The sequence below is a fragment of the Rhipicephalus microplus genome, chromosome 5 (genome assembly GCF_043290135.1).
Source record: "Rhipicephalus microplus isolate Deutch F79 chromosome 5, USDA_Rmic, whole genome shotgun sequence".
Classification (NCBI taxonomy): Eukaryota; Metazoa; Arthropoda; class Arachnida; order Ixodida; family Ixodidae; genus Rhipicephalus; species Rhipicephalus microplus.
In genome coordinates, this window is record NC_134704.1 from 42,849,605 (window position 1) to 42,872,261 (window position 22,657).

The 22,657-nt window shown below is 41.5% G+C and overlaps 2 protein-coding genes across 3 annotated transcripts; both read left to right on the forward strand.

Annotated features, from left to right (window-relative positions):
- The first annotated feature begins 1,039 nt into the window (after nucleotides 1-1,039).
- LOC119173893 (uncharacterized) lies at nucleotides 1,040-4,642 on the forward strand. Its single transcript, XM_075895321.1, has 4 exons — nucleotides 1,040-1,197; nucleotides 2,598-3,465; nucleotides 3,718-3,786; nucleotides 4,519-4,642. The coding sequence occupies exons 1-3, from the start codon at nucleotides 1,161-1,163 to the stop codon at nucleotides 3,743-3,745; spliced, it is 933 nt and encodes a 310-aa protein (XP_075751436.1). The 5' UTR covers nucleotides 1,040-1,160; the 3' UTR covers nucleotides 3,746-3,786; nucleotides 4,519-4,642.
- A 6,402-nt stretch (nucleotides 4,643-11,044) lies between these two features.
- LOC142817752 (uncharacterized) lies at nucleotides 11,045-20,257 on the forward strand. Of its 2 annotated transcripts, XM_075895323.1 has the most exons (6): nucleotides 11,045-11,328; nucleotides 12,027-12,075; nucleotides 16,159-16,232; nucleotides 18,061-18,745; nucleotides 19,418-19,489; nucleotides 20,142-20,257. In XM_075895323.1, exons 1-5 carry the CDS (start codon nucleotides 11,115-11,117, stop codon nucleotides 19,446-19,448), a joined length of 1,053 nt encoding a protein of 350 aa, XP_075751438.1. In that variant the 5' UTR covers nucleotides 11,045-11,114; the 3' UTR covers nucleotides 19,449-19,489; nucleotides 20,142-20,257. The 2 variants fall into 2 exon arrangements, with proteins under 2 accessions (XP_075751438.1, XP_075751437.1); XM_075895322.1 differs by lacking the exons at nucleotides 11,045-11,328; nucleotides 12,027-12,075 and adding an exon at nucleotides 15,827-15,894.
- The last annotated feature ends 2,400 nt before the right edge of the window (nucleotides 20,258-22,657 follow it).

A 22,657-nucleotide genomic window follows, 5' to 3' on the forward strand; every position in this document is an offset into this window, starting at 1 on the left:
TTGATATGAAAGGCTTCCGTATGGCAATGGCAAGATTTACAATGGTCAGACAAGTGTGAAAATGTTTCCTAGTGAATTCGCACGCTCTATTAGACGTGTATTGATGCAGTGGTCAGTCTATCTTATGAGCACATTTCCGCAGGTTAGTGGTACCCAATATACCAACCCTTCTCAGCATCTCATGAACTTTGATTGATTAATTGATATGTGGGATTTAACGTCCCAAAATCATCATATGATTATGAGAGACGCCGTAGTGGAGGGCTCCGGAAATTTCGACCACCTGGGGTTCTTTAACGTGTACACAAATCTGAGCACACCAGCCTACAACATTTCCGCCTCCATCAGAAATGCAGCCGCCGCAGCCGGGATTCGATCGCGCGACCTGCAGATTCATGAACTTTGAATCTTCTCTTAGGTGACAGGTACACTTTCTTTGTCCCGTTTTGGACCTATCCTGTCGTCTTTCTTTTTTTTGTGTTTTGTGCGAGCTAAAGAAAGTTATAATATGGATACATACCAACTCTCTCAGCTGTCAGTTTTACCTAATTCTGTCATATGGCAAAGATACATAGAATAAACTGCTATTCATGTACGATAACTAAAGATTTGGCCGACTGCACTGTAAGTGGTTTGCACGACTTAGACGCTAAATTATGCGGTGTTTCGAACTCTTTACTGCTCGCATTCTGCAAGCAGCCATTGTCCCATAGGCAATGGGTGCGTGCTTTGGTGTGAACAGCGATTGGTCAGTAAAAAAGAGTTACACAATTCTACATTGTTACCTAAACGTTCACAACGTGTATTTCGTTAGAGTGAATATAAAATGACATCGCATTACGTTCAAAATTAGGCTGCTTCGTGTAACAGTAATAACAAAAAAGAGTAAAACACTGGCCTTTTCTACGAAGACAGCACCTCATTCATCGCGTAAAGAGATAGCGGCATTTTATTGCAGATATAATGCTATTTGGCATCATTTGCATATAAGTCGTGAAAAGAAAGCTCGCAAGAAAGGCTAGAAGTTAACGAAAAAAAGAGAAGTGTTCTGTTACTTTCATACTTTCTTTACAACACGTGATCCTGAGCAGAGTAGTATATAACAGCCGGCGAGGCAGTTCGGAGACCACACTTGCGCAGATCTTCGAGCAACAGCCATCATGAGGGCCTTCGTAGCCTTTGCTCTTCTATCCGCTGGTGAGGGTCTACTGACTTAGTCATTTTAAACGTTAAAAACTTTGAGATACTCTATATAAGGTGTTCAGAAGCGGTAGCCTCATTTGGAGTGGTTGTCGTAAAGCACACGAGCAACTCGCATCGTGTAGAAGTCCCGTTCTGAAATGCTCATGGCTTACGATTATTTTCGTTATCATTGCATGTTAATTTCGTATTAACATTTTCAGCGCGTTTCCAAGTTGTGCGTGCTGTTTTACAGTAATAGCATTCGTATCAAACGAAAAAGTTGCATAAAAGGGTGATTTGTAATTCTTCCTTTTAAAAGGACATCACAAGTATATAGTATACGGAGGTTGAGCTATTTACAAATCGATCCTCTTACCATGTATAAAGCACCTTTTAACTGAACCGACACACCCTTCTTTTCGAATATACTCGATAGAAGTGAGTGTGTCAAACGGAACATTATAGGCACCGGGCAATAACGAATTCGAGATACTAGGGACATTTTAAATACAGCTCTTGCTAAAATACGCCCTTTATTATTGCCTCAAACTTGCGTTAAGTTCTTCGAAGCAGACGTTTCTTTGGATTAATTTTAGAGAGCGCTTAAAATATATGGAAGAAAGACAGTTCAAGCACAACTGAACTAGAATTCTTTAAAATGCCACGATTTCGAAAAAGAGCATAGATTGCTTAAAACTAGACATATTAACTTCAGGGTGTGTGATGGGAGCATCACTACAGGAATAAAACTAATGGCGCAACTAACGAAAGCACAAAAAAAATGGCAAAGATTGTGTATTTTTTGCCTTTGCTATTGCTTCTAATCACTAAACAAAACAACCTTAAGGCTTCTATAGCCCTCGCGTCATTATGAAGCTTGGGTATTCTAATGGTTTTCTCAATACTGAGTAGCACTCTGTGGCACAAAACGGGTGGCTTAAGGTTAACGAGAACTTGTTGGCTTGGTTTGGTGAGTTTAATCTTGCGTATTGCTTGAGGCTGTGCAAAAAAAAAAAATACCGAAGAGTGCAATACAGCACGAACAAAAGAACACGAGTGGTTCTTATTTCCTTTCTTCCCTCACTTTTTTTCACTGCTTCAAGCTGGACCAGAAGTTAAGCTTCACGAAATAACAAATTGTAAAAGAAAAAGAATAAAAAAGGCAGCTTTGCATTTGTGGCACCAAACTAGAAGAAACAGAAAATCTGGGTGGCCTTGTTTGTTTTTCTTCATTTTACTCTTTCTTAGTTCCTTCTTTTCTTTTGTCATGCTCTCTTTATCGTGTCATGGTAAATTGCAAAGTAAAATTAGGATTGTTGCGAGCCACGCGATGTCATTAATGCACACTCATACACATGTGCCGACACGGCTCTTGTCGACGTGATTATTCACTGATCTTTGTTCTCTGATTTCAGCCTCCTTGGCTTATGCCGGTCCTCGTCCTGCTTCTTCCAAGACTGAATTTGGAAGTCTCACTCAGGGAGGTGGCAGTCTTGGAAGTAGTTTCAGCGGTGCAGCGGGATCTAGGGTTGCTTCCGGATCACTTCCCGGACTTAGCTTCGGTAGTGGCCCTGCAGGCGTATTCGCGACACCTTCACTTGGTTCACAGGGATTGGGGCCTTTTGCAGGTTCAATTGGCTCTTTTGGCGGAGTTTCTGGAAGTCTAGGAGGTTCTAGCGTTTTAGGTCTACCAGGATCTTTCGGATCTAGCGTTGGGCCTGTGGGAGGACCTGGCTCAGCAGGCTTTGGCGTTAGTCCAAGCACAGGTTTCCATGGTCCGTCGAGCCTTGGAGGTTCCGGTCTTCACCCCAGTTATGGCAGCTTCGGTGGCTTTTTTGGCAAGGGCCTCGGTGGTGCGGGTCTTTACGGCGATAGTTTCTCTCCAATCAGCAGCTATGGCCCCGGTTATGGATTCAGCAATGGACCTGCCTTTGGCCCCGCCTACGCATCTTTCTATGGCCCGGCCTACGGACTTGGTTATCGATCTGGTCTGGGTTCCGGTTACAGCTATGGCTCTGGTTCCGGCTCTAGCTCTGGCTCCAGCTCTGGATCTGGCTTAGGCTTGGGCTCTGGTTTTAGTTCTGGCTCCAGTTCCAGCTTTGGTTTTGGCTTGGGGAGCAGCGGAGGCAGCTTCGGTGGTTACGGTCCCTCTTCACCTTTTGGTTTTTCTGGCCAAGTCAGTGGGACTCGAGGCTTTGGGTTAAGCGCTGCCGGTTCAGGCAGAGGTTTCGGAAGTTCTGGAGCTTCCCAATTAGTTGTACGTTCTAGAAGAAGCGACTCCAGGTAAGATATTTTTAATCTTGTGCCTCTAATATTTTTGTTTGTAAACATAAGACACTATGCCATCAGGGTATCAGAATACTGCTCTGGTTATAATTTAAAAATGTTTATTTTTTTCTTGTACACAAGCGAGTTGTGTGGTGATTAATTTTATGACCAGAGTTTGTTATTCGTTAGCAGTATACTCTGAATAACTTGCACGTCTATACATATTTTGTCAGCGTTTATCATATTATATTATATATATTTTTTCAGTTCTTCATCTGGTGCATCAAGTTCATAATCGGAGAACGTAAAAAACCTAGCCATCCTTTCAAAACCAGGGTAAGCGTGTTTTACCAGAATAACTGCATAATAAGCATGTGTGTCAAAACTAGTTTTTTTTTTCAGTTTTCAAATTTATGCTCAAAGAATTGATTCTCAAGTAATGACACTTATACCTTCTGTATTTGACAGAATTTGAATTTCAGCTCTAGTGATTGTACAAAATAATCAAATGTGTAGCCGAGCACAATTCGTATAAAGTTAGTACGCCATTGAAACGCTGTTCCGAGGGTTCCCTGGTCGACGAAGTAACTAATAAGTTAAAACGCAATTCTATCATTGAGATTTCTTTTTTGTGTATTGTTATTTTTATAAGTTCGTTTTTTATTGGTAAAATAGCTTAAAGGAACGACCTTATTGTGATGTGTGAAAACTTAAGTGTCTTCAAGCCTATGTTGGCTTGTCTGCTACCAACCACGTCTACGCTGAATGGTGCATGACATGCGGCGCCAACTAGAACGTGGGCGTGATAACAGTGGTATTGTTTAACATGTATTGCAAGGTCTAGAAGTTCGAAATGTGCAAGTCTTTTACCGAAATATTTCATGAAAACCTCAATCTCTTTCATTGTGTTTTCACTTTCCCTGATCTGTAATAGGGATGACAGAAGTAATTTACTCTTAAGTTTTTCAATACATGACCAATGTACGACTGTGATGGAAATTAGTGTAATGAATGTAGTATTTGACCTGATAATAAAATTAATTCATTGTCTATTTGTTTTTGCTTCAGGTTATCGGTGTCACGTTTCCGAGTGGTTTGAATAGGAGATGCATCCTAAACAATGAAGAAATACTTGCCGGCTATGAAACTCTCAAAAGAAAACAATAAAAATTATAATTGAAGTCACGTTTAATATAGTGTCTTGTCTTTATCTGTGAAATGCTATATAGTGGGCGAGGGCGTGTACGTAAATGCTTTGCGAAGCAGCACTTACTTCGGTAAGTGCAGAAACATTAAGAAAACTGGCACACTCCATTGTATATCTTACCGATTGATCATCATTGTCATATTCATCAGCGGCAGCATCGTCATCGTCATCTCTCGTTGCCGCGGTTTTTGAAGTTGCCACGTGTTTTTTTTTTGTTGAAGATCTAGCGAGATAGATTTAATGAAATGGTTGAATTACCTATTACACAGATTTATGCCTATATCTATTACTCTATTGCACAGCGTAGGCGAAATAAATTCTGCGTTCGTATACCCGGCTGGAACTAATCGAGAATAGGTGACCATGATGTTGACCAGGGTGTAGAAATTTGATCGAGTAGCTTTAGTATTTGCTATACACGGTAGTTGTTCGCAACACGTAGCACAGTTTGCCGGCTCACTCACACTTATGAACTATCGAATAAATAAAGAGCCAAACATTTCCGCTTGTGGCGAAGTAGTAGCAAAACAAATTGCACATCGTTAAGTGGCTTTAAAAAAAAAACACCTGCTGAAAGAAAGTGCATATCATGGGAATACATATATGGCTTATCTCTCTGATATAGGAATCGGTATAGCACACGAAGGGTAAACTTGTCATCACAGGAGTGGTTCAATGTTTATAGCAGATTGATATATAATATATATTGGTGTTCAATGGCTACAGCACCATTGGATGTTGATGCACCCATATTGACATCTGGTAGCACATTTCCTCCATCACTACAACCACCACCTCACGACCGGGACACACTTTTCTGGAGCCAGTGCATTGCGCGCACTGGAGCATCGCACCAATCACACGTCAACCACAGCCGTTCGCAAACCGTGCAAGCAAAATCGAACGGGTTTCGACTCAATCGTCTTTTAGCTCACGGTTCGCTGCAGCGAAGGGTGCGTGATTTGCGGGTTGACGACCATCTTGTATGTTTTTTTTTTTTTGATGCGGCGTCTTGTTGTCGGTTAAGGTACGATCACTTCCGTCCTACATCAGTGTCTGTATGGCAGCCAGTTGGGTAGCACTGCGCTCAAGTTAACAAGCGCGTAAGTCACAGTTCTCATTTTGAGCCGGGAACGTGCAAAGGCATTTCGCACCCCCTTGGTGCGTTCACCGCTGCACCAAACACGCTTGCGTTACATGCGCCCATCGACGCCACTGCATTTTGGTGTTGCTTATTGCAGCAGTTCTCGTACTTGGTGCCTTCAAACGCTAGTCAGAAGATGTTGGAGACACACCATTGGTGCATATGAAAGCTGCACTACGCCGTAGCACACGCCAGCACAACATGAACGATGAAGCACGTAATTCGCACCGATATAACGTGATAGGCAGTGCGTAGCTGCGTCGTCACCAAGCCAAATCAGCACATAGGCCGCGTCGCAATTGCAGCGTTCGTTTGTGGTCTCCGATATTAGCTCCAGAAGTGAAGTAATCCTGCAAGACAAGCATGTTTGTATGAATGCATAATAACGTATTCTTAGCGCACACTGACACACGGGCTAAGAGAGGGAATAACAACAGCGCTGCTGTCGTTTCCTCTCTTTGTCCGTGTGTTAGTGTGCGCTAAAAATAAGGTTTTAACTCCAGAATATTGTGATTTGATTTTTATGTGCGGTTTAACATCCTAAAACCACCATATGATTATGAGAGACGCCGTAGTGGAGGGCTCCGGAAATTCGGACCACCTGGGGTTATTTAACGTGCACCCAAATCTGAGCACACAGGCCTACAACATATCCGCCTCCATCGGAAATGCAGCCGCCTCAACCAGGATTTGATCCCTCGACCTGCGGGTCAGCAGCCGAGTACCTCAGTCACTACACCACCACGGCGGGGCTTCAGAATATTGTGGAGGCCACGCTACACTGGGTTTGAAGCAGGGCCAATGCCAGCTAGACGGCATTGGTAAGGCGCTCTGACTAATGGGGCTTTAGCTCTGACACTATAGTGTCCATTGGAATGCTGGCATCGAGACGCCGTAGTGCTAGGATCATTGGTGCTGAGGCTACTGCAGTGGTCTTTGTCGGTGTAATGTTGAATTCCTATGGCAGACCCAGATCAACTTTTTCTGCTCTGAGCGGAGCAATTATATTCCAATGGGGGAGGATTGAAAGCGTGCATTGTGTGTTCTAATGGCAGATTGAGAGCAACCGCAGATCACGGATTGCTCTGTGGAGCAAGAATTCTCGCCCCGCCGAAATCGGCGGATTTTACCGGAAGTTCAAGTGACGTATTCTGTACGCCCACTTTTCATCCAATCACAGATGGATGTCCGGAAAATGCTTTGCACTCTCTCGCACCCTCTCGTGCTCCCTCGCTAGGTCTCCGCTCACCAAGAGCTCCCGGCGAGACGCGCGCGTTCCAATCGCAGACTTGGTGAGAGCAATCCCGCTCAGATCTGCGCGCTCCTTTAGAAATCTGGTCCAGCGCTCGCGATCTGCCATTGGAATTCTACATTAGTGCCATGATACAGTTTTGCTGCTAGCAAGAGGAGGGCAGGCCGCATTCAGCCCGCGGGCAACGCATTCGACACTCCAGATTAGAGAAAGAAACAGCTATGATCAAATAAGACCACTTGGTTACCGTGATTAAAGCCCCTCGTCTAGGGACCCACAGGCTAGTTCAGCTCGTTGGTTCTCGTCAAAGGCTCTCAACTCGCTTTTTTTATTGAAAAAGAAAATGAATAAAGGAGTTTCGGTCACTGTTACTTGGTGACGGCTACCCCTTTCCAGTTGATTTTTTAAAATAAAGAAGAAAAGAAAACAAAATAGCACATGTACATATATACAGTCCTACATAGGTTAGAGCAAGAGTTCTCCTATGGGCAGAACAAACACGTAGACGCCACGCTCACATTTAACTTTAGTCCACTCAGTAGTGCCATGGTCACAAATCTTCGTTTTTTCGAAGAAGTGTTGCAGCACTTTCATTGCTTTGCCATTTGTTTTAGATGGCCAAGGGCCTAGTATTTTATTCAACGCAAAAGGCCGCTCGGGATCTAACATATGGAGTTCTGTTCTAGTCGCCTTCGGTGTGTGTCGTGTTTCGGACAGTCGAGCAAGAGGTGACAGATATTTATTTTATTTATTTATTTAGTACATACTGCGAACCATAAATGGTCCAAGCAGGAAGGGCACATCACATAAAAATAACAGGAATAACATGCACCATACATAATGCAATTCACTCTACTTAATTCACAATGAATGAGGATCACATAATTTGTTCCAATCAGACACTGTCCGTGGAAAGAAATATCCTCGTTGTCGTGGCCGCATGAACATGCTGACGATGTTGCACACTGAATACCAAGTGTGAAGTGATTTGTGTAAGCAGTTCCGAGTCTTAGGCGATATATGAATGTGTCGATACGCCTTGGGAGGTCATGGTCTAATCGGTATTCAAGATCAGAATCAACAGCATATAGGATCGATTCCTTTGTTTTGTCTGTGAACCAGATAAACAAGAATAATTCACGTTTTGTTGTTCTTAAAATTCTATTTACATCATATTGATGTACAGAAATTAGGCACATTTGCGTAGAATGATGAGCGGTTTTCGCCAACTCATCTGCCTTGATTCAGCTCCAGTTTTCCTTGATTCCCTTGCATTTCTCTTGATTCATCTCCACTTTTCCATGACATATAATGTTTTTCTCACGACTGCAGATATAGTGAGGTAGTTGTGATAGTAAACAGTGAGGAAGTAAATAGCTAATTAGCCTAATTGTATAGTGTGATTTGCTAATACATGAAGTAACATGCCCAGAACCATGGTATAGTGTGCGCCGCATCGAATTCAATGTTGGACGAAATGCTCAGGTGGTCATTGTTATGAGACAATTCCTGTTTGCTTCGGCATCGTTTGACGTAGTACATGTAACAAATAAGGCCAGCATAGCGCATTGTTTAGATATCGAAAGCGCGCTATCGGTCTACATTGTACTTGTGTGCGCAGAATATTGTGTCGAGATGGGCGCGATAGAGTACATCAAACAGTTACGAAATGGCCTAAAGCGGTTTCTATTATACTAGAAAAATGCGTATCTCTCACTCACCAAAATCTATCTAAGCGTTATAGCTCGAACAATCAGTAATTTCGCATTCTTGAAATTTAGTTGAAAAAAATTGTTGCACGGAGAACCGCAAAAAAAAAAATAGGCATCAAAATCAGCTGCACCAGCTTGTTATTGTTTCCATGTTTCACAATTGTAGCTAGTGTAGTATATAATAAGGAATGTAGCAGCCTCAAAACAGCACTTGTGCGTGTATTGGAGCAGCTCCCACCAGACGCAACACAGCAGTCATGAGGGCCTTCGTAGCCGTTGCTCTTCTATCCGCAGGTGAGGTTCTGAGATTCGGGTTTAGAACCAGAGCTTTCTGTTCCAGTAACGTGAGAATTGAGGGGCCTTATTTGTGATTCTTATTTGTGAAACTTATGCTTAGCTCATATGGCTAGAAGAAACAAGAAAATGCACAATTTTATATGTCATTTCACCATAGTGATGTACCTTAAAAAATATACTGTAAGTTCTGCTGCCACAGAACCATTTTGTGATTATGTAACCTAAGCTTTCCATTGATTTCTTATGTCTTGGTGGTCGTTTCTGTAGAAGATATCAATGAAATATTTACATTTTTTGCGAAATTCGGGGCCACTTCACTGTGTTTAAGAAATAAGCCTCAATTTATGTTGGAAAATTGTCAGTTTCAGAGAGCACAGTGCTGTGATTTGCATCTAATGTCACTAATATTTTACTCGCTTTACTAGCTTATTGAATATAATACGTTTGACTGGTACTAAAAAATCGTTTCTCGTTGTTCGAATTCGTAATATGTAACATATTGCATACATGCCGGACCGGGAAGTAAAAGCTTAATGATGCTGAACGACTGTTTTACATAGATTATCAAACGTGAAGTATATGTTGAGCATCACTGGGTAAATACAGAGATGATATTAATTTTATACACAGCCAGCCGAGCTGTTTAGTGCTTGATGCTCCTTGAATAATGCACAGTTTTCTTAGCATGGATGAATAAATGATTTTCAGCAACGTACAAACTTTTTGTTATGTGCCTATACGCACCCGTATCTATGTACCCAAAAAAAGCACAAAAACACATAAGGGCGTCTCTAATACATGGAACATTAGTTTAATAAAGACACAAAACCGAGCATTTTACATATCTTTACCAAGAGTGCATTGAGTTGTGCGAGGGGCCACCTTTTGCATTCGTTATTGATTTGGATCGCATAATAGAAGCATTTGCAAAAGCGGTAGCTGAGTGAACGCTGCAAACTTTAGGCTGTGAGTTGACAAGGACTTACCTCATCACCGAAGGTTTAATATCACTTTACACTTTTATATGAGCCAGTGGCTTTACCTATTACCGCAATTGTTTAGAATAGTTCGATATTCGTCACTAGTATATACGATGATCAAAGAGCTAGGATGCAGAATCAGTTTTCCGGCTCACTTGAGACTTATGTTTCCACATGTACTTATTAATGTTAAAAAGCTGGGCGTTCAAATACGAAACCAACATCAAAGTCAATACACCGAAAATGTCCTTTGTGGCGTCTTGACTTCTCTCTTGTGTCTGTGTTTTCACGCCTAGTCGAGTTAACACGGATTCCTATTAACTCACTCAGCTCTTTTTTATTATAGACTTCACATATACATATAGAACGTAGATGTAAAATTATAATAGTGAAAGTTTGAGGAGGCATGCATGAGAGCCCCACAATGTGTTTTTACCCACTTACTTAACCGTGAGCGTCGATTCCAGGGAGTGCACCCATGAGATGTTAGCGAACTCGATCGCTGCGTTTACGCCATATGGCTGAGTATACTTCGGAATTGTTTAGGTCCACCAATGGATGCTGTGCATTTTAGTCTATAGCTCTTTTTTTTTTAAATCACTTTCAGCCTCAGTGGCTTATGCTGACCCCAGTTCCCCTACTAAGGTGGATGTTCTTGCCGGCGGAAGTCTTGGATCAGGTGTGAGTGGTTTGAACGGACCTGGCGGTGCCCCGGGTTCATTTACTGGAGTTGGCACAGTTGGTGGTTCATCAGGGTTCCCCTCAGTACCCTCATTCGGTTCACCTGTAAGAGGATCACCAAGTGCTCTTCCAGGAAGTTCTAGAATTCCATCCTCTGGCAGTTCGGCATCTGTTGGAGTTGGCGCAGTACCTGGGGGACGACCTGGCTTCTCTGGCGTTCATGGCTTCGCTCCAGTAGGAGGATTTTATGGTCCATCTGGCTTTGGAGGTGGATTTAACAATGGACCCGCTTTCTACCCTGGGTATCACGGCTTCGGTGACTACTTCGACAACTGCTTCAGCTTTGGAGGTTATTACGACGGTGGTTTCCATCCTTACCACGGCTTCGGCTATGGTTCTGGCTTGGGCTATGGAGGTTTCGGAGGAAACTACGGTGGCCCCTTCGGCGGTTCCTATGGTTTCCCAGGTTCATTCGGTCAGGTTCGTGACCAGCGTGCCACCGGATTCCCCCTCCTCTCTGGCGTTTCCAGCAGTACCCGTGGCTCTTCTGCATCTTCCAGTTCCGCCACAGCATCAAGTAGAAGCTCTGGCTCCACAAGCTCTAGGTAAGACTGCCTTCCTCAGAACTCGTACCCCTAATATATTTTCGTTGATGGGCCTAAACTTTTCGCTCGCCAACACTCGAAATCAGGTTTCTTGCAGATTTGTTATTTAACTGAGTGATTTGGTAAGAACCAATAGTAAAAACCGGCACTAAAGTTGAACTGAAGAACGCTGGGAGGTATGAAAAACTTCCTGTTAACCTAAATAAAATGATCTTCGAATGATAACTCGACTGAACCACTTAATGTCTGGGCTTTTTGGGAAGTTTGTACGCGTAATAAAGAAAGTCAATCAGGCGGCTTGAATCTAAACTATCAGCTGAATTTATTCTTGTCTCTTTGCTTTTCTCACTATCTGCTAGCCCGCATTAGGGTGCAGTTAAGTGGATGAGGGGAAAACCGATTAAGGGAGGGGAACTGCCGTGTTTTCTTTGTTTGGTTTGCTGGCAGCCAACACGCGCTACACATCACGCTTGAAATAGACATTAAAAATTATGAAAGCTACAGTTTCTCCCAAATGTTACCTCAGGAAGTAATCTATAAACATCAGCACCCTTCCCTTATCTGCTTCAATTATTGAACCTCTGGCGTATATTTTTGATTAGAAAGCTTTAGTCACAATTACTGAAGTGTTCCAATATTCTCAACATTTTCAAATTGACATCCAGCTTACATACTACTATTTTTGTGTTCTTTTGCAGCCAATAATAAAATAATTGTACCAATGCCGGTCATCCTATTCAAACCTCGGTAAGTATGATCTGCGGAAAAACTGCACTTGCGAAGGTTAGCTTGTATCGTAACTATTGTATTTTGTAAAACATATTTTTTGCTTGTAATATTGCTCCACGTGATGTCATTACTGACTACTCTTAGTAGCTGGTGTCCAGAATTATATACGTATAACCAGTAGTATACAGCGCTAGCCAAACTACCAATAATAAACACACTCTTAAACGTATCTATTCAATTAAGTGACGTGAATAAGAGGCTAATAATCACGCCTTTCCACTAAGAAGTTCAAGACAACATTAATCATGATTTTGCTTGTTCATATGTTAGGCTTGTACAAAAAAAAGCTACTTTTTCTTACAATATAACGCAAATTAGTATAAAATTGCTTCAGAATAAAAAAATATTCGTTTCGGTGGATGAATTTTACGAATAATTGAAGATGTTGTGATAGTATATTAAAAAAAAAAAACTCGTGACTTTTGTCTACTGTGTAGTTTCTTGGGTCTTATCAAGAATTTTATTACTGTACCAAATATTGCACAGTTTATTTGCGTTTTTTACACATTCACCGTGTTCGGCCAGGAAGATTTATTTGAGTAATAGTTGATTAGTATTATACCTTTGCCAGTGCAATTATAATGAATAACTTGTGCATTTTTCTGTTTCAGAACCATAAAAATCGCTGATGATGATTTTAAAAAATAAGCTCAACTACCTCTGCAGTATAAGCTGACGTGTTGCGCCAATATATTTGCTAAATATCAAAATAAACAAGAAGTTTTAATTTCAAGTATTTTGGTGTATCCTTAATGCTGCGGTCAGCAATGGTTGTGCATAGTTGTTTTATAGCCCCGCCTACCTAACGAGGGAGGCATAATTGCAAATAAAAGAAAAGAAAAAAAAAAGATTGCCAAGATCAGTTTGCGCTGTTACTTCGGAGTATCCTCGGGCATTGCCGGAGTCAGGAAATGTTAAGAATGTTTGAAAAATCAAGGTTGCACCTTGAATACTGTAATTCTGAGTTCAGATCATAGCCTACAACATGATGCAACAATGACGCGAATTTTTTTTACTTACGTATGCGTTGCCTAATGGACAAAAAGGACGAAGATTCATGCGCTGGCATGGCCTTAGCTATGCTCGAAGGTCAGATGTACAAGCGAGTCCTTTGTAAATTAGATGGAAGAGTACAGCTATCATTCTGAGATAGCTTCACAATGTGAAATCTCTTTACAGTGCAATGGTCGAACAAGCTCACTTAGGCTGTGCTACTAGATTTGAACCGAAGTACTCCGTACGAAAACATTACATCACCGCTCACTATAGAGAGAACCGTGAGTAGCATGCTAGGCAGCGCATGGGTCGACCTAAAGTTCCATTCATCATGAGCAACTCAGACACATATAAGAAATCAGGTGCAGTGCCAATAATAATAATAATAATAATAATAATAATAATAATAATAATAATAATAATAATAATAATAATAATAATAATAATAATAATAATAATAATAATAATAATAATAATAATAATAATAATAATAATAATAATAATAATAATAAATCAAATGATGGCTGGTAGATTCGTTATCGTATTCATGAATGAAGAACAGTTGTAGATGATGCAGCTTCATCGGCAGCGCGTTTCCACTGCGTACTGTTCGAAGAAACAATGATTTTTGGAACGACGTGGTTTTACATGAAAATTTTTGAACTCTCTTGCCGTGGTGCAATCGTGGTATTCGTGGTTTTGACGGTTCAATATATTTACCTATATCAACATTTAGGTTATTGTGACAGATATGATGAAATGTTTTGGCTTTTACAGGCGCGCCTGCGTTCTAAGGTGTCTAAGTTAGAACTTTCCAGGAAGGCTGAAACAGACGCGCTTTTACTATAAACGTTGTAAATAAAACTTGCGATTTTTTTGTACGCATTCCAGTTTTTTTTTTCAATGTTTGCTAATGTGTGAGGGTCTCATACAGCAGACGGGTATTCTAGAAAGGGTCGCACGTGAATTTCATTAGTAGTCTTCCCAGTGGTTCTTCTAAGTAGTAGAGTATTTTCATTGCCTTTTGCGTGTGTGTGCTGTGTGTTCATTCCACCTTTAATCAGAGGTAGTTATAACACGTAAGTATTAAAAAAATCTTTAAAAATCTAAAAATCTTTAAAATCTTTAAATCTTTAAAAATCTTTTAAAATCTGTGAAAAATCTTTAAAAATCTAATAAAAAACCTGTTATAAAATACGTGACTCAAGCAAGATATGACCAATGCAAGATATACTTAGCAAGAACTTTCAGGGAAAGATTTGTCAGTGGAGGTCGATGCACCGCTTACCCTAACTCACACCTCTTACAAATAACTATTCGTATGGCGCTGTTGTGCTGCGGTATGCAAGCATGGATTTTAGAACGTTGATATAAAGCTGATAGCAATGCTTCGCAGACGAGTAGATAAGAGTCTCTCTACCAAACGTGGTTGTCCGCTGCTTCCGGGATCACAGGTATTGTAGGTTTTTTTTTCCCCGCCTCACGTGGTTCTGCAGTGTCTCCGGGATGGGCCGTCTGAGCGAGCGACCATGTCAAGTGAATACATCTTCGTGTAACATATTTAGGTGACGAGAAAGCACAGTTATATTGATATCACGAGATATGGTGCCTTATGATATAATGACGTCTAATGGTGAAGTCTTCACTTCGTGATGACTTTATTTTTTTTTTGCATCACTCAAGTAGGCTCTGACGTTCACTTTTGTTTGATGAGGCATCTAATGCTCTCTCTTGCCTTAAAAAAGGCAAGACTTGCATTCCTGGCCGTGACCTAGGTGAGACCTTTTGCTCGTCCTACGAACTGGACGTTTAGTAGAAGTTATTTGTATTTATGCAAGTACGTACACAAGTTGCGTAATATTAGAACGATGGAGTTAGCATTCGGCCTAGCTTTTTCCAAGTGAAGTTTTTGCTAGTGATACGAATCCTTTCTGATATATGCTTTAATATAGTAGGCTTGATTATCCATCTCTGGTTTCGGTCGGTTCCCCGCACAATACGCACGCTTCATGTGGTTTCGGTGGGAATGTTGTCACGCGACAGTCATTTAGTTATTTTAGTCGTGTTGCTGGCCGTCAAGTGATACCTACGTAATTTTAGTCACGTGAGTTGTTACGTAATGTAACGTGGTTTTAGTCATATGACTACATGTCACGTGATGTTACGGGATTTGCGTTACTTAACTGTAGCTGTTAGATGGTCCGGACAGCAACGCCTCACTTGACTAGCAGTAGCTTTAAGTACATTTTAAGCCAGAATACGTTTAATCAGTGAGTGTGAGTGAGCTACACATTTTATGCCGACCTGTGGTGGCTACTTTAGTAGAAATATATCGTCGGGGGCCCCACTAGATAGTTCGGCATGCTATGCCTATTCAAGAGCCTCCTTTTGGCTTCCAAACCCTAATTCACCGCAAACCCTACACTTTCACTCATGACTGCACGTACACATAGGTAGTAGAGATAGTAGTAAGTAGTAAATGACAAATTTTATTAGCTCTATGGTGCGATTTGCTATCCTGTACAGTGACACTTACAAAACAGATGATGTATAGATGCACTGCATCGAATTCGATGTTGAACGACAAGTCCCGGCGTCCATTGTTATAGAACAATGCAAGCTTGCTTCGGCAACAATGACGTGGTTTGTATAGTCCATAGCGACAGCATTGCGCATTGTGGGGCATTGAAAGCGCGAGTTCGACGTGCATTGTACGTGCGCGCACACAATGTTAAGTCTATGTCGGGATGGCAGTGAACAGAATTGCGGAAAGACCGAAAGGTCTTTATATTTTATTCGAATAGATAGTATCTCCGAATTGACAAGATTCGTCTAAGTTTTGCCGCTCAAAAAATCAATACTGTGTCCCTTCCTCAAAATTTCGCTGAAACTAAATGAATTGATGTTGAACAATTGCAAGAAAAATGATAAGACGTACAAAAAAAAAACAGCTGCGTCAGCTAGCTACTGTTCTAGAATTTAACAACTGTGCTTGGTTTAGTATATAATAGCGAATGCGATGAACCCAAAATCGCACTTGCGCAGGCATTGGAGCAACAGCTACCCGGTGCAACACGCAACAATGAAGGCCTACATCACCCTTACTCTTCTATCTGCAGGTAAGGTCCGGAAACTCAGTCGTCACACCGCCACTTTCTTTTCTATAAAACAAAAACCTGGTGCTTTCTCTGCGATTTTCAGTCCGCCTCGGTGGAACAGTGGCTACGGTGATCGGCTGCTGACCCAAAGGTTGCGGGTTCGATTCCGGACACGGCCGTCGCATTTCGATGGAGGCGAATTGGTAGACACACGTGTATTGTGCGATGTTAGTGCACGTTAAAGAACACACCGTATGATCGAAATTTCCGAAGTCATTCGCTGCAATGTCCCTCATAATCATATCGTGGTTATGGGGCATAATACCCCAGACAACAATGAATTAAATAATCTTCGATCTTTGCATGCAAATTGTTTGCTTAGTGTATATGGCTAGAAAACAAGCGAGTTGATATTTCTCTATTTACTTTCCGTAATGATGTACCCCGAACTGTAAGCACTATACTACTGGGAATCAATATATGACAACGTGCCATCTAAAACTTTGATTGCTTTAAACATGTTTCGCCGACTTGTTTTCGCAGAGAGATTTCTCTAATTGTTTACGTCCATCTCAAACTTTCACTCACGCACAACGCTGATTTGTCTTTCTCTCACAACCAACTTTGTCAGCACCTGCAATCACGCTGACACTTGAATATCTACTAAGCGACATTTAAGGCTGTCATGTTGAAATATTCCTGTTATGTGCCTATAAGTGCACATATCTGTATTTACACTTATCCAAAAAAAATGAGGGCGACTTTTATGTATGGAATCTATATTTTAATTCAGAAAGCACCAACCCAAGCATTTTCCTTAGCACCATAGAGCAACGAAGAAGATCTGTAAGGTATACTAAATATGATTAATTCGGCACATTTGTTAAGTATAACGGACTGCATTAAACGAGTGGGAGAAAAAGAGGTGGCTCTGCAAATACCGTTAGTTCTCGCGCGTGGGCTGGCAAAAAGGCTTACTTCATAACTGAGAAATTGGACGATTATTGCTTCCTTTATGTGGGCCAGCAGTTACAAATAAGCTCTCAGTTGTTTATAATAGTTTAATATTAAGACCTAATATTTACGATTGTCAAATATATTCGAAGTTGAATGAAAGAACCAAGAAAAGTTGACTGAGGAAAAGTACTTTGTTTTTGGACACAGCTCCCCAGCTGTGCCTAAGTTTTCCGATTGTAGTTATATTGCGGGCTTAAGAACCTAGGTTTGAAATTGTAGAAGTGAAATTGTGAAGACATGAATCAAGAGGCCCCCACTGCTTTCGCATAATTTTTTAATTGTGAGCACACACTTAAAATTTTAACAAAAGAAGAGTGGTAAACCACCTGTTTCTAGTACGAAGCCCTAAAGAAAGTCATGCCGAGTTCCTAAAAAATATTCTTAATTGCAGCAAAAGTTGTCCTTATCAGGTGTTGAACGCAGGACTAAAGCCTCTTCGGGGTGGGCACTCTGCCGAGTGGGCTAACGAGAAAGTTAGCAGTTAGCAGCTGCAAGGTGAATTAATGGACAACTTGATCGAAGCTAATGGGCACATAATTTCGAAAGTGAATTCCGTGGGATCTCGCAATATGGCGCAAGGAATTTTAGTACTTCGGCATTCAAAATGGTTAAAAAAGGCAATGTTCAAACAAGATTTTCTTGACTCTTCACGCACGTTGCGAAATTCTGTAGAAATAATCTGCAGCATAAAACATTGGTGTCGCCGCCACCACTGCTGTCTACATTAACATTTCCGAAGTATGGCTTAACAGAGCTCTGTGTTTTTACTTTGTTTAAGACTGCAAATATCCGAAACGAATCTTTGTTTATACTTATTCTTTATTGATTTCAGCCTCTCTGGCTTATGCTGGCCCCCGTTCCAATAAGGTGGACAATGTTGTCAGTGGAAATGGCGTAGGAAATATCGCTGGAACCAGACCTGGTGGTGTGTCCGGATCGTTTGCTGGTGTTGGCGTAGCCGGTGGTGTCACAGGACTGCCCGTTCAACCCTCACTAGGTTCATCTGTAGGATTTCCAAGCGCTATTCCGGGAAGTTCTAGCTCTCAGTCTTCTGGTAGTTCGGGATCTGTTGGAGTTAGCCCCGGACCAGTGAGAAGACCTGTCTCCTCGGGCTCTTATGGCTTCGCTCCAGCAGGAGGCTTTTATGGTCCGGGTAGCTTTGGAGGCTATGGCGGCTTTTACAACTGGCCCGCTTTCTACCCTGGGTATTACGGCTACGGTGACTACTTCGGCAACGGCTTCGGCCTTGGAGGTTATTACGACAGTGGTTTCTATCCTTACCACGGCTTCGGCTACGGTTCTAACTATGGTTCCGGCTTGGGCTTTGGAAGCTTTGGAGGCTTTGGTGCACCCTACGGTGGTCACCACGGGTTCCCTGGTTCTTTCGGTCAGTTTGCTCCTCAGCATCCTTCTGGATTCCCCTCTTTGCGTGGTAGCTTCGGCGGTGCCAGTAGCTCTCCCTCATCATCTCAAAGAGTTGCAGCATCGAGAGGAAGTTCTGCTTCGACAACCTCCAGGTAAGCCTTCCTCATAGTGCATACCTACAATAGATTTTTGTATCTGCTTGAAGTTTTCAGTCACCAATACCTGCCATCTACATTATTCGTGAAGTATTGTTAGCTTAGCCGGTTGGGGTGAATACAACGGGAAAAACAGCGCTAAATTAGGAAAGCGCACAGAAAAATATAGACAATTTCTTCGTACCTTCCGGTGTTATTTTTTTCTATATGAGCCCCTTTTGAAGGCTAATTTTCTTTTATTGGCGCTAACAGACGCCTAACTTGCTGCCTAGTCCTAAAGATTTATTCAGCTTTCACGAAGTCATTTATTATCTGGCAAAAACAGCAAAAGTAGTATCTCTTTTAACGATGGATACAGTTTTTGAATACAAATCTGGATGTAATAATACTCATTGAGTAGCTAGACCAAGACTAAACAGTCTAACTCATGTACAACACATCCTACGTGAAGTAGAGATTTGTGATATCTTGCGGCTACAATTGCACACAAAAGTGTCCCGAAGACAGTATCCGTATATAATGTTAGCATCCTTGTCATATCTGCCTTGACCATTTCGCCTGTGTTACACATGAACAGGAAGCATTGCTGACAGCTTGTTAGAAGTTTGCAAAATTCTAGGCTTTCTTTTTAAAGTAACATGTAGGTTACTTACCTTTGCTTTTTTCTAGCTCATCCTCGTCATCTTCTGGCCAACAATAGGATGATTTCAGCATTTTCGCCAATCCCACATGAAAATCATGGTAGGTATGACCTGTGCAAGAACCACAATTGTGATGATTAGCTTGCATTAGGGTCACATTTTGCTACAATTTATCAATTTTTTGCCTGTTATAGTACATCGCGTGACAATTTTACTGAATAGTTCCCGTAATTAGTACCCAGAAATACCCATAACCAGTAGTAAATTAACACTTTCGAAACGCATCTACAGATAGTAAAATACACTCTAAAACACGTGTACTCCACTACACAACATAAATGGGAGGCTAAGAAAGAAATCTTCTTAACTTATAATTTAAGCACAGTTTTTGTTGTGGTTTAGCAAAATTATATGATCAGCTTAACTTTCGCAGCACTCTACACTTCCTTGGGATAGAACCCAAGTTTGTAGTGAATAAACAGTGCAAGCAAAAAAAGTAGACATGAATGGGTGAATCTTGCCGATAATTAGAAATGTTGATACAAGATATCAAGAGAATCTAAGTTCTTGTCCGCTGTCTGGTTTTCTGCGTTTCACTAAAAATTGTTATTGCGCCAAATATTGATTAATTTTATGAGTTCTTTTGTACATTCGCCCTCTTTCACCAGGAGGAATTATTTTATTTGTATTGGATAGATACTTTCGCTTTCCTAAGAATTGACGATCAATATGTGCATTTGTTTCTATTTCAGAAGCATGGCAACGCTTTACGGTCATAATGAAGGGCAAGATGAACTATTTACGCATTGAACGGGCATTTCAACCTATTCTTTGCTAAAGCTCACAATAAAATAAATATTGAAATTTACTTTATCAGAATTTGTCGTTATATATGCAGTTCTGCAGCAGTTGCATACGCCGAAGACTATTTTTCGCTGATACTTTCCACCATAGGTCGGCAACCCTTCCAGACTGAGAGCCAAGAGTGCATGCGGCCGACACAGCAGCGGTCTGACAGAGACTCGAAGGTGGAGGGAGGGAGGGTCGGACTTTGCAGGCAGGGAAAAAAAGTGGCGAATTGACAACAGTGTGCAAAAAGGGGAATAGTCAATGTTTATTTTTTCAACGCATGTCACAAGGCTGCGAATCACGAACATAGGTTTCGGGTAAAAACCACATTACAAGTCAAAACTGCTATGTCAACTGTCACGTCCGAAGTGAGTATGGAAGGACAAAGGGAGGGGGGGGGGGGCGGGAGGGGACGTTTTCATATCGTGCCGGGGGTCGCATAAAACTACCCTGCGAACGCATGCGACATCCCGACCGTAGATTGCCGACTCGTGCTTGATGGTACACCCGACTTTACAGGGTTGCCATGCCATGTATCATACATGTTGGTCCAGTTAGGAAGAACCCATTATTCGCCCTTCTGCTGAGAAGACAGACACCCGCTACGCATTTGGATGACATTGTGTGCACTTTCTTGATGCACTGGTCGGTGACGATGAAGAATTATGGCTGAGCCCAGCGTAGTGAATCGGAAGCATTCAGTGAGCTGCTCGCAACGCTGTTCGCATTGTCTGGCGCCTGTTTACAGTATTTGGTTGTATGTAACGCCTGGTTCCTAGTTCACTCTTTTGCCACGCTATATACATATATATATATATATATATATATATATATATATATATATATATATATATATATATATATATATATATATATATATATCATATCTTGTCACAAGAAGGTGATGTCATCTTGTGATGACCTTTTTGCATCCCTCGTGTTGAAGCTGCCGCCGATGGCCACCTTTCACGTGTGATGAAGGATCCAAGGCTTTCACCTTTAAAAGGTGAATAAAATTCAAGTTCGAGCCACAAATCATTCGACGGGCTCTAACGAATGGCTCAAGGCATCAAGACTTAATATAAAAAGTTAGCATGAAAGACATTTTTGTAAGGCTTTTATGGAGGCACACAGCGCAGAGTATTAAGGTGGCAGTATTCCCTTGCTGAGGAACGTTCACAAGTTTTATCAGTGTGCTAAAGCAGGAATAGCTCGAAGAGTTATTCTGTGTAAAACTTTTAGCTACATTTGCAGCACCCGCGATGATATCGAAATTCTCGACTTTTCTGCATATAGAGTTTAGCAGAAATAGACAATCGCTATTATATAACCACGCTGAATGAACCTGACAGTTTATCTTTTTTAACCACGTGCACTTTCAAGTATATGATTCCTGAAGCGAGATGTACACAACGCGAGCATTCTGTAATGCGTTCTCACAGTGCACCACGGTGACCGTAAGAGAAAGGATGCTTTCCACCCGGATAAATATGTTGTTAGGTGACCCACTAGAGCCTAAACAATGCGCACACTTAGAATCAGTGCCGACCTGAAGACGCAATAGCAGCTGCAAGCACCTCCTTTGCTTGAGTGAAGGTTTCGTACAATGTATATCTCGTGCAAAACTATGACGTTCAGCAATACAGAAAAACAAGGATACGGAAGCGAACAATAAGAGTTTTTGTCTCTGCTTGTCCAACGTTTTTGTTCATTGTACTTGCATTTAGGTTGGATCTACATTAGCGTTGAGGTTCCGAGCAGAAGGTCACTAAATCTTATTTTGGGGAGCCTCTTCCACCTACCTAAGTTAGAAGAATGTACAGTTATCCCTACTTCGACCCTGCCTCACAACTTTTTATTTCGTCTTGTAATAATAAAATAAATTGAATATGATGCGATGAGCCACGGAAGTGAACAAATTGTGTAAGAGTACTGATAACGTAGCGCGTAAAAAATATGAGCCACAGGACAAGGAAAGGGACAAAGAGAAGCGCTAACTTCCAAGAAAATTTATTTCGAAGAGCGTACATATATATACTCACGAAAAGTGAAAAATGAGACAAAAGAGTTCTGAAACCCATCATTGCCATGCGCGAAAGTCTACAATCTTAGAAAAGACAATTCTTTTTGACAAAGCCCGAGAGATGGAGTGCTGACGCAGTTCTGCCCTAATCTACAAATCTTCTCTGCCTGAATAATCTTCCTTGTAACTTTATTTGTGTTTTTACCAACAATCACGGTATCATGAAATAGTCATTTGCAACCACACGTGCTACAATGCAGTGCCAAAAAATCATCGCGACCATTCCTGACGTTGCAACAGTGTTCACGGTGCCAGTCAATGACGCAGCCGCAAATCTCACGTGCGCAGGAATTATAGTCTATCAGATACCACACCTTTCTCTCATTTTTCTCCATC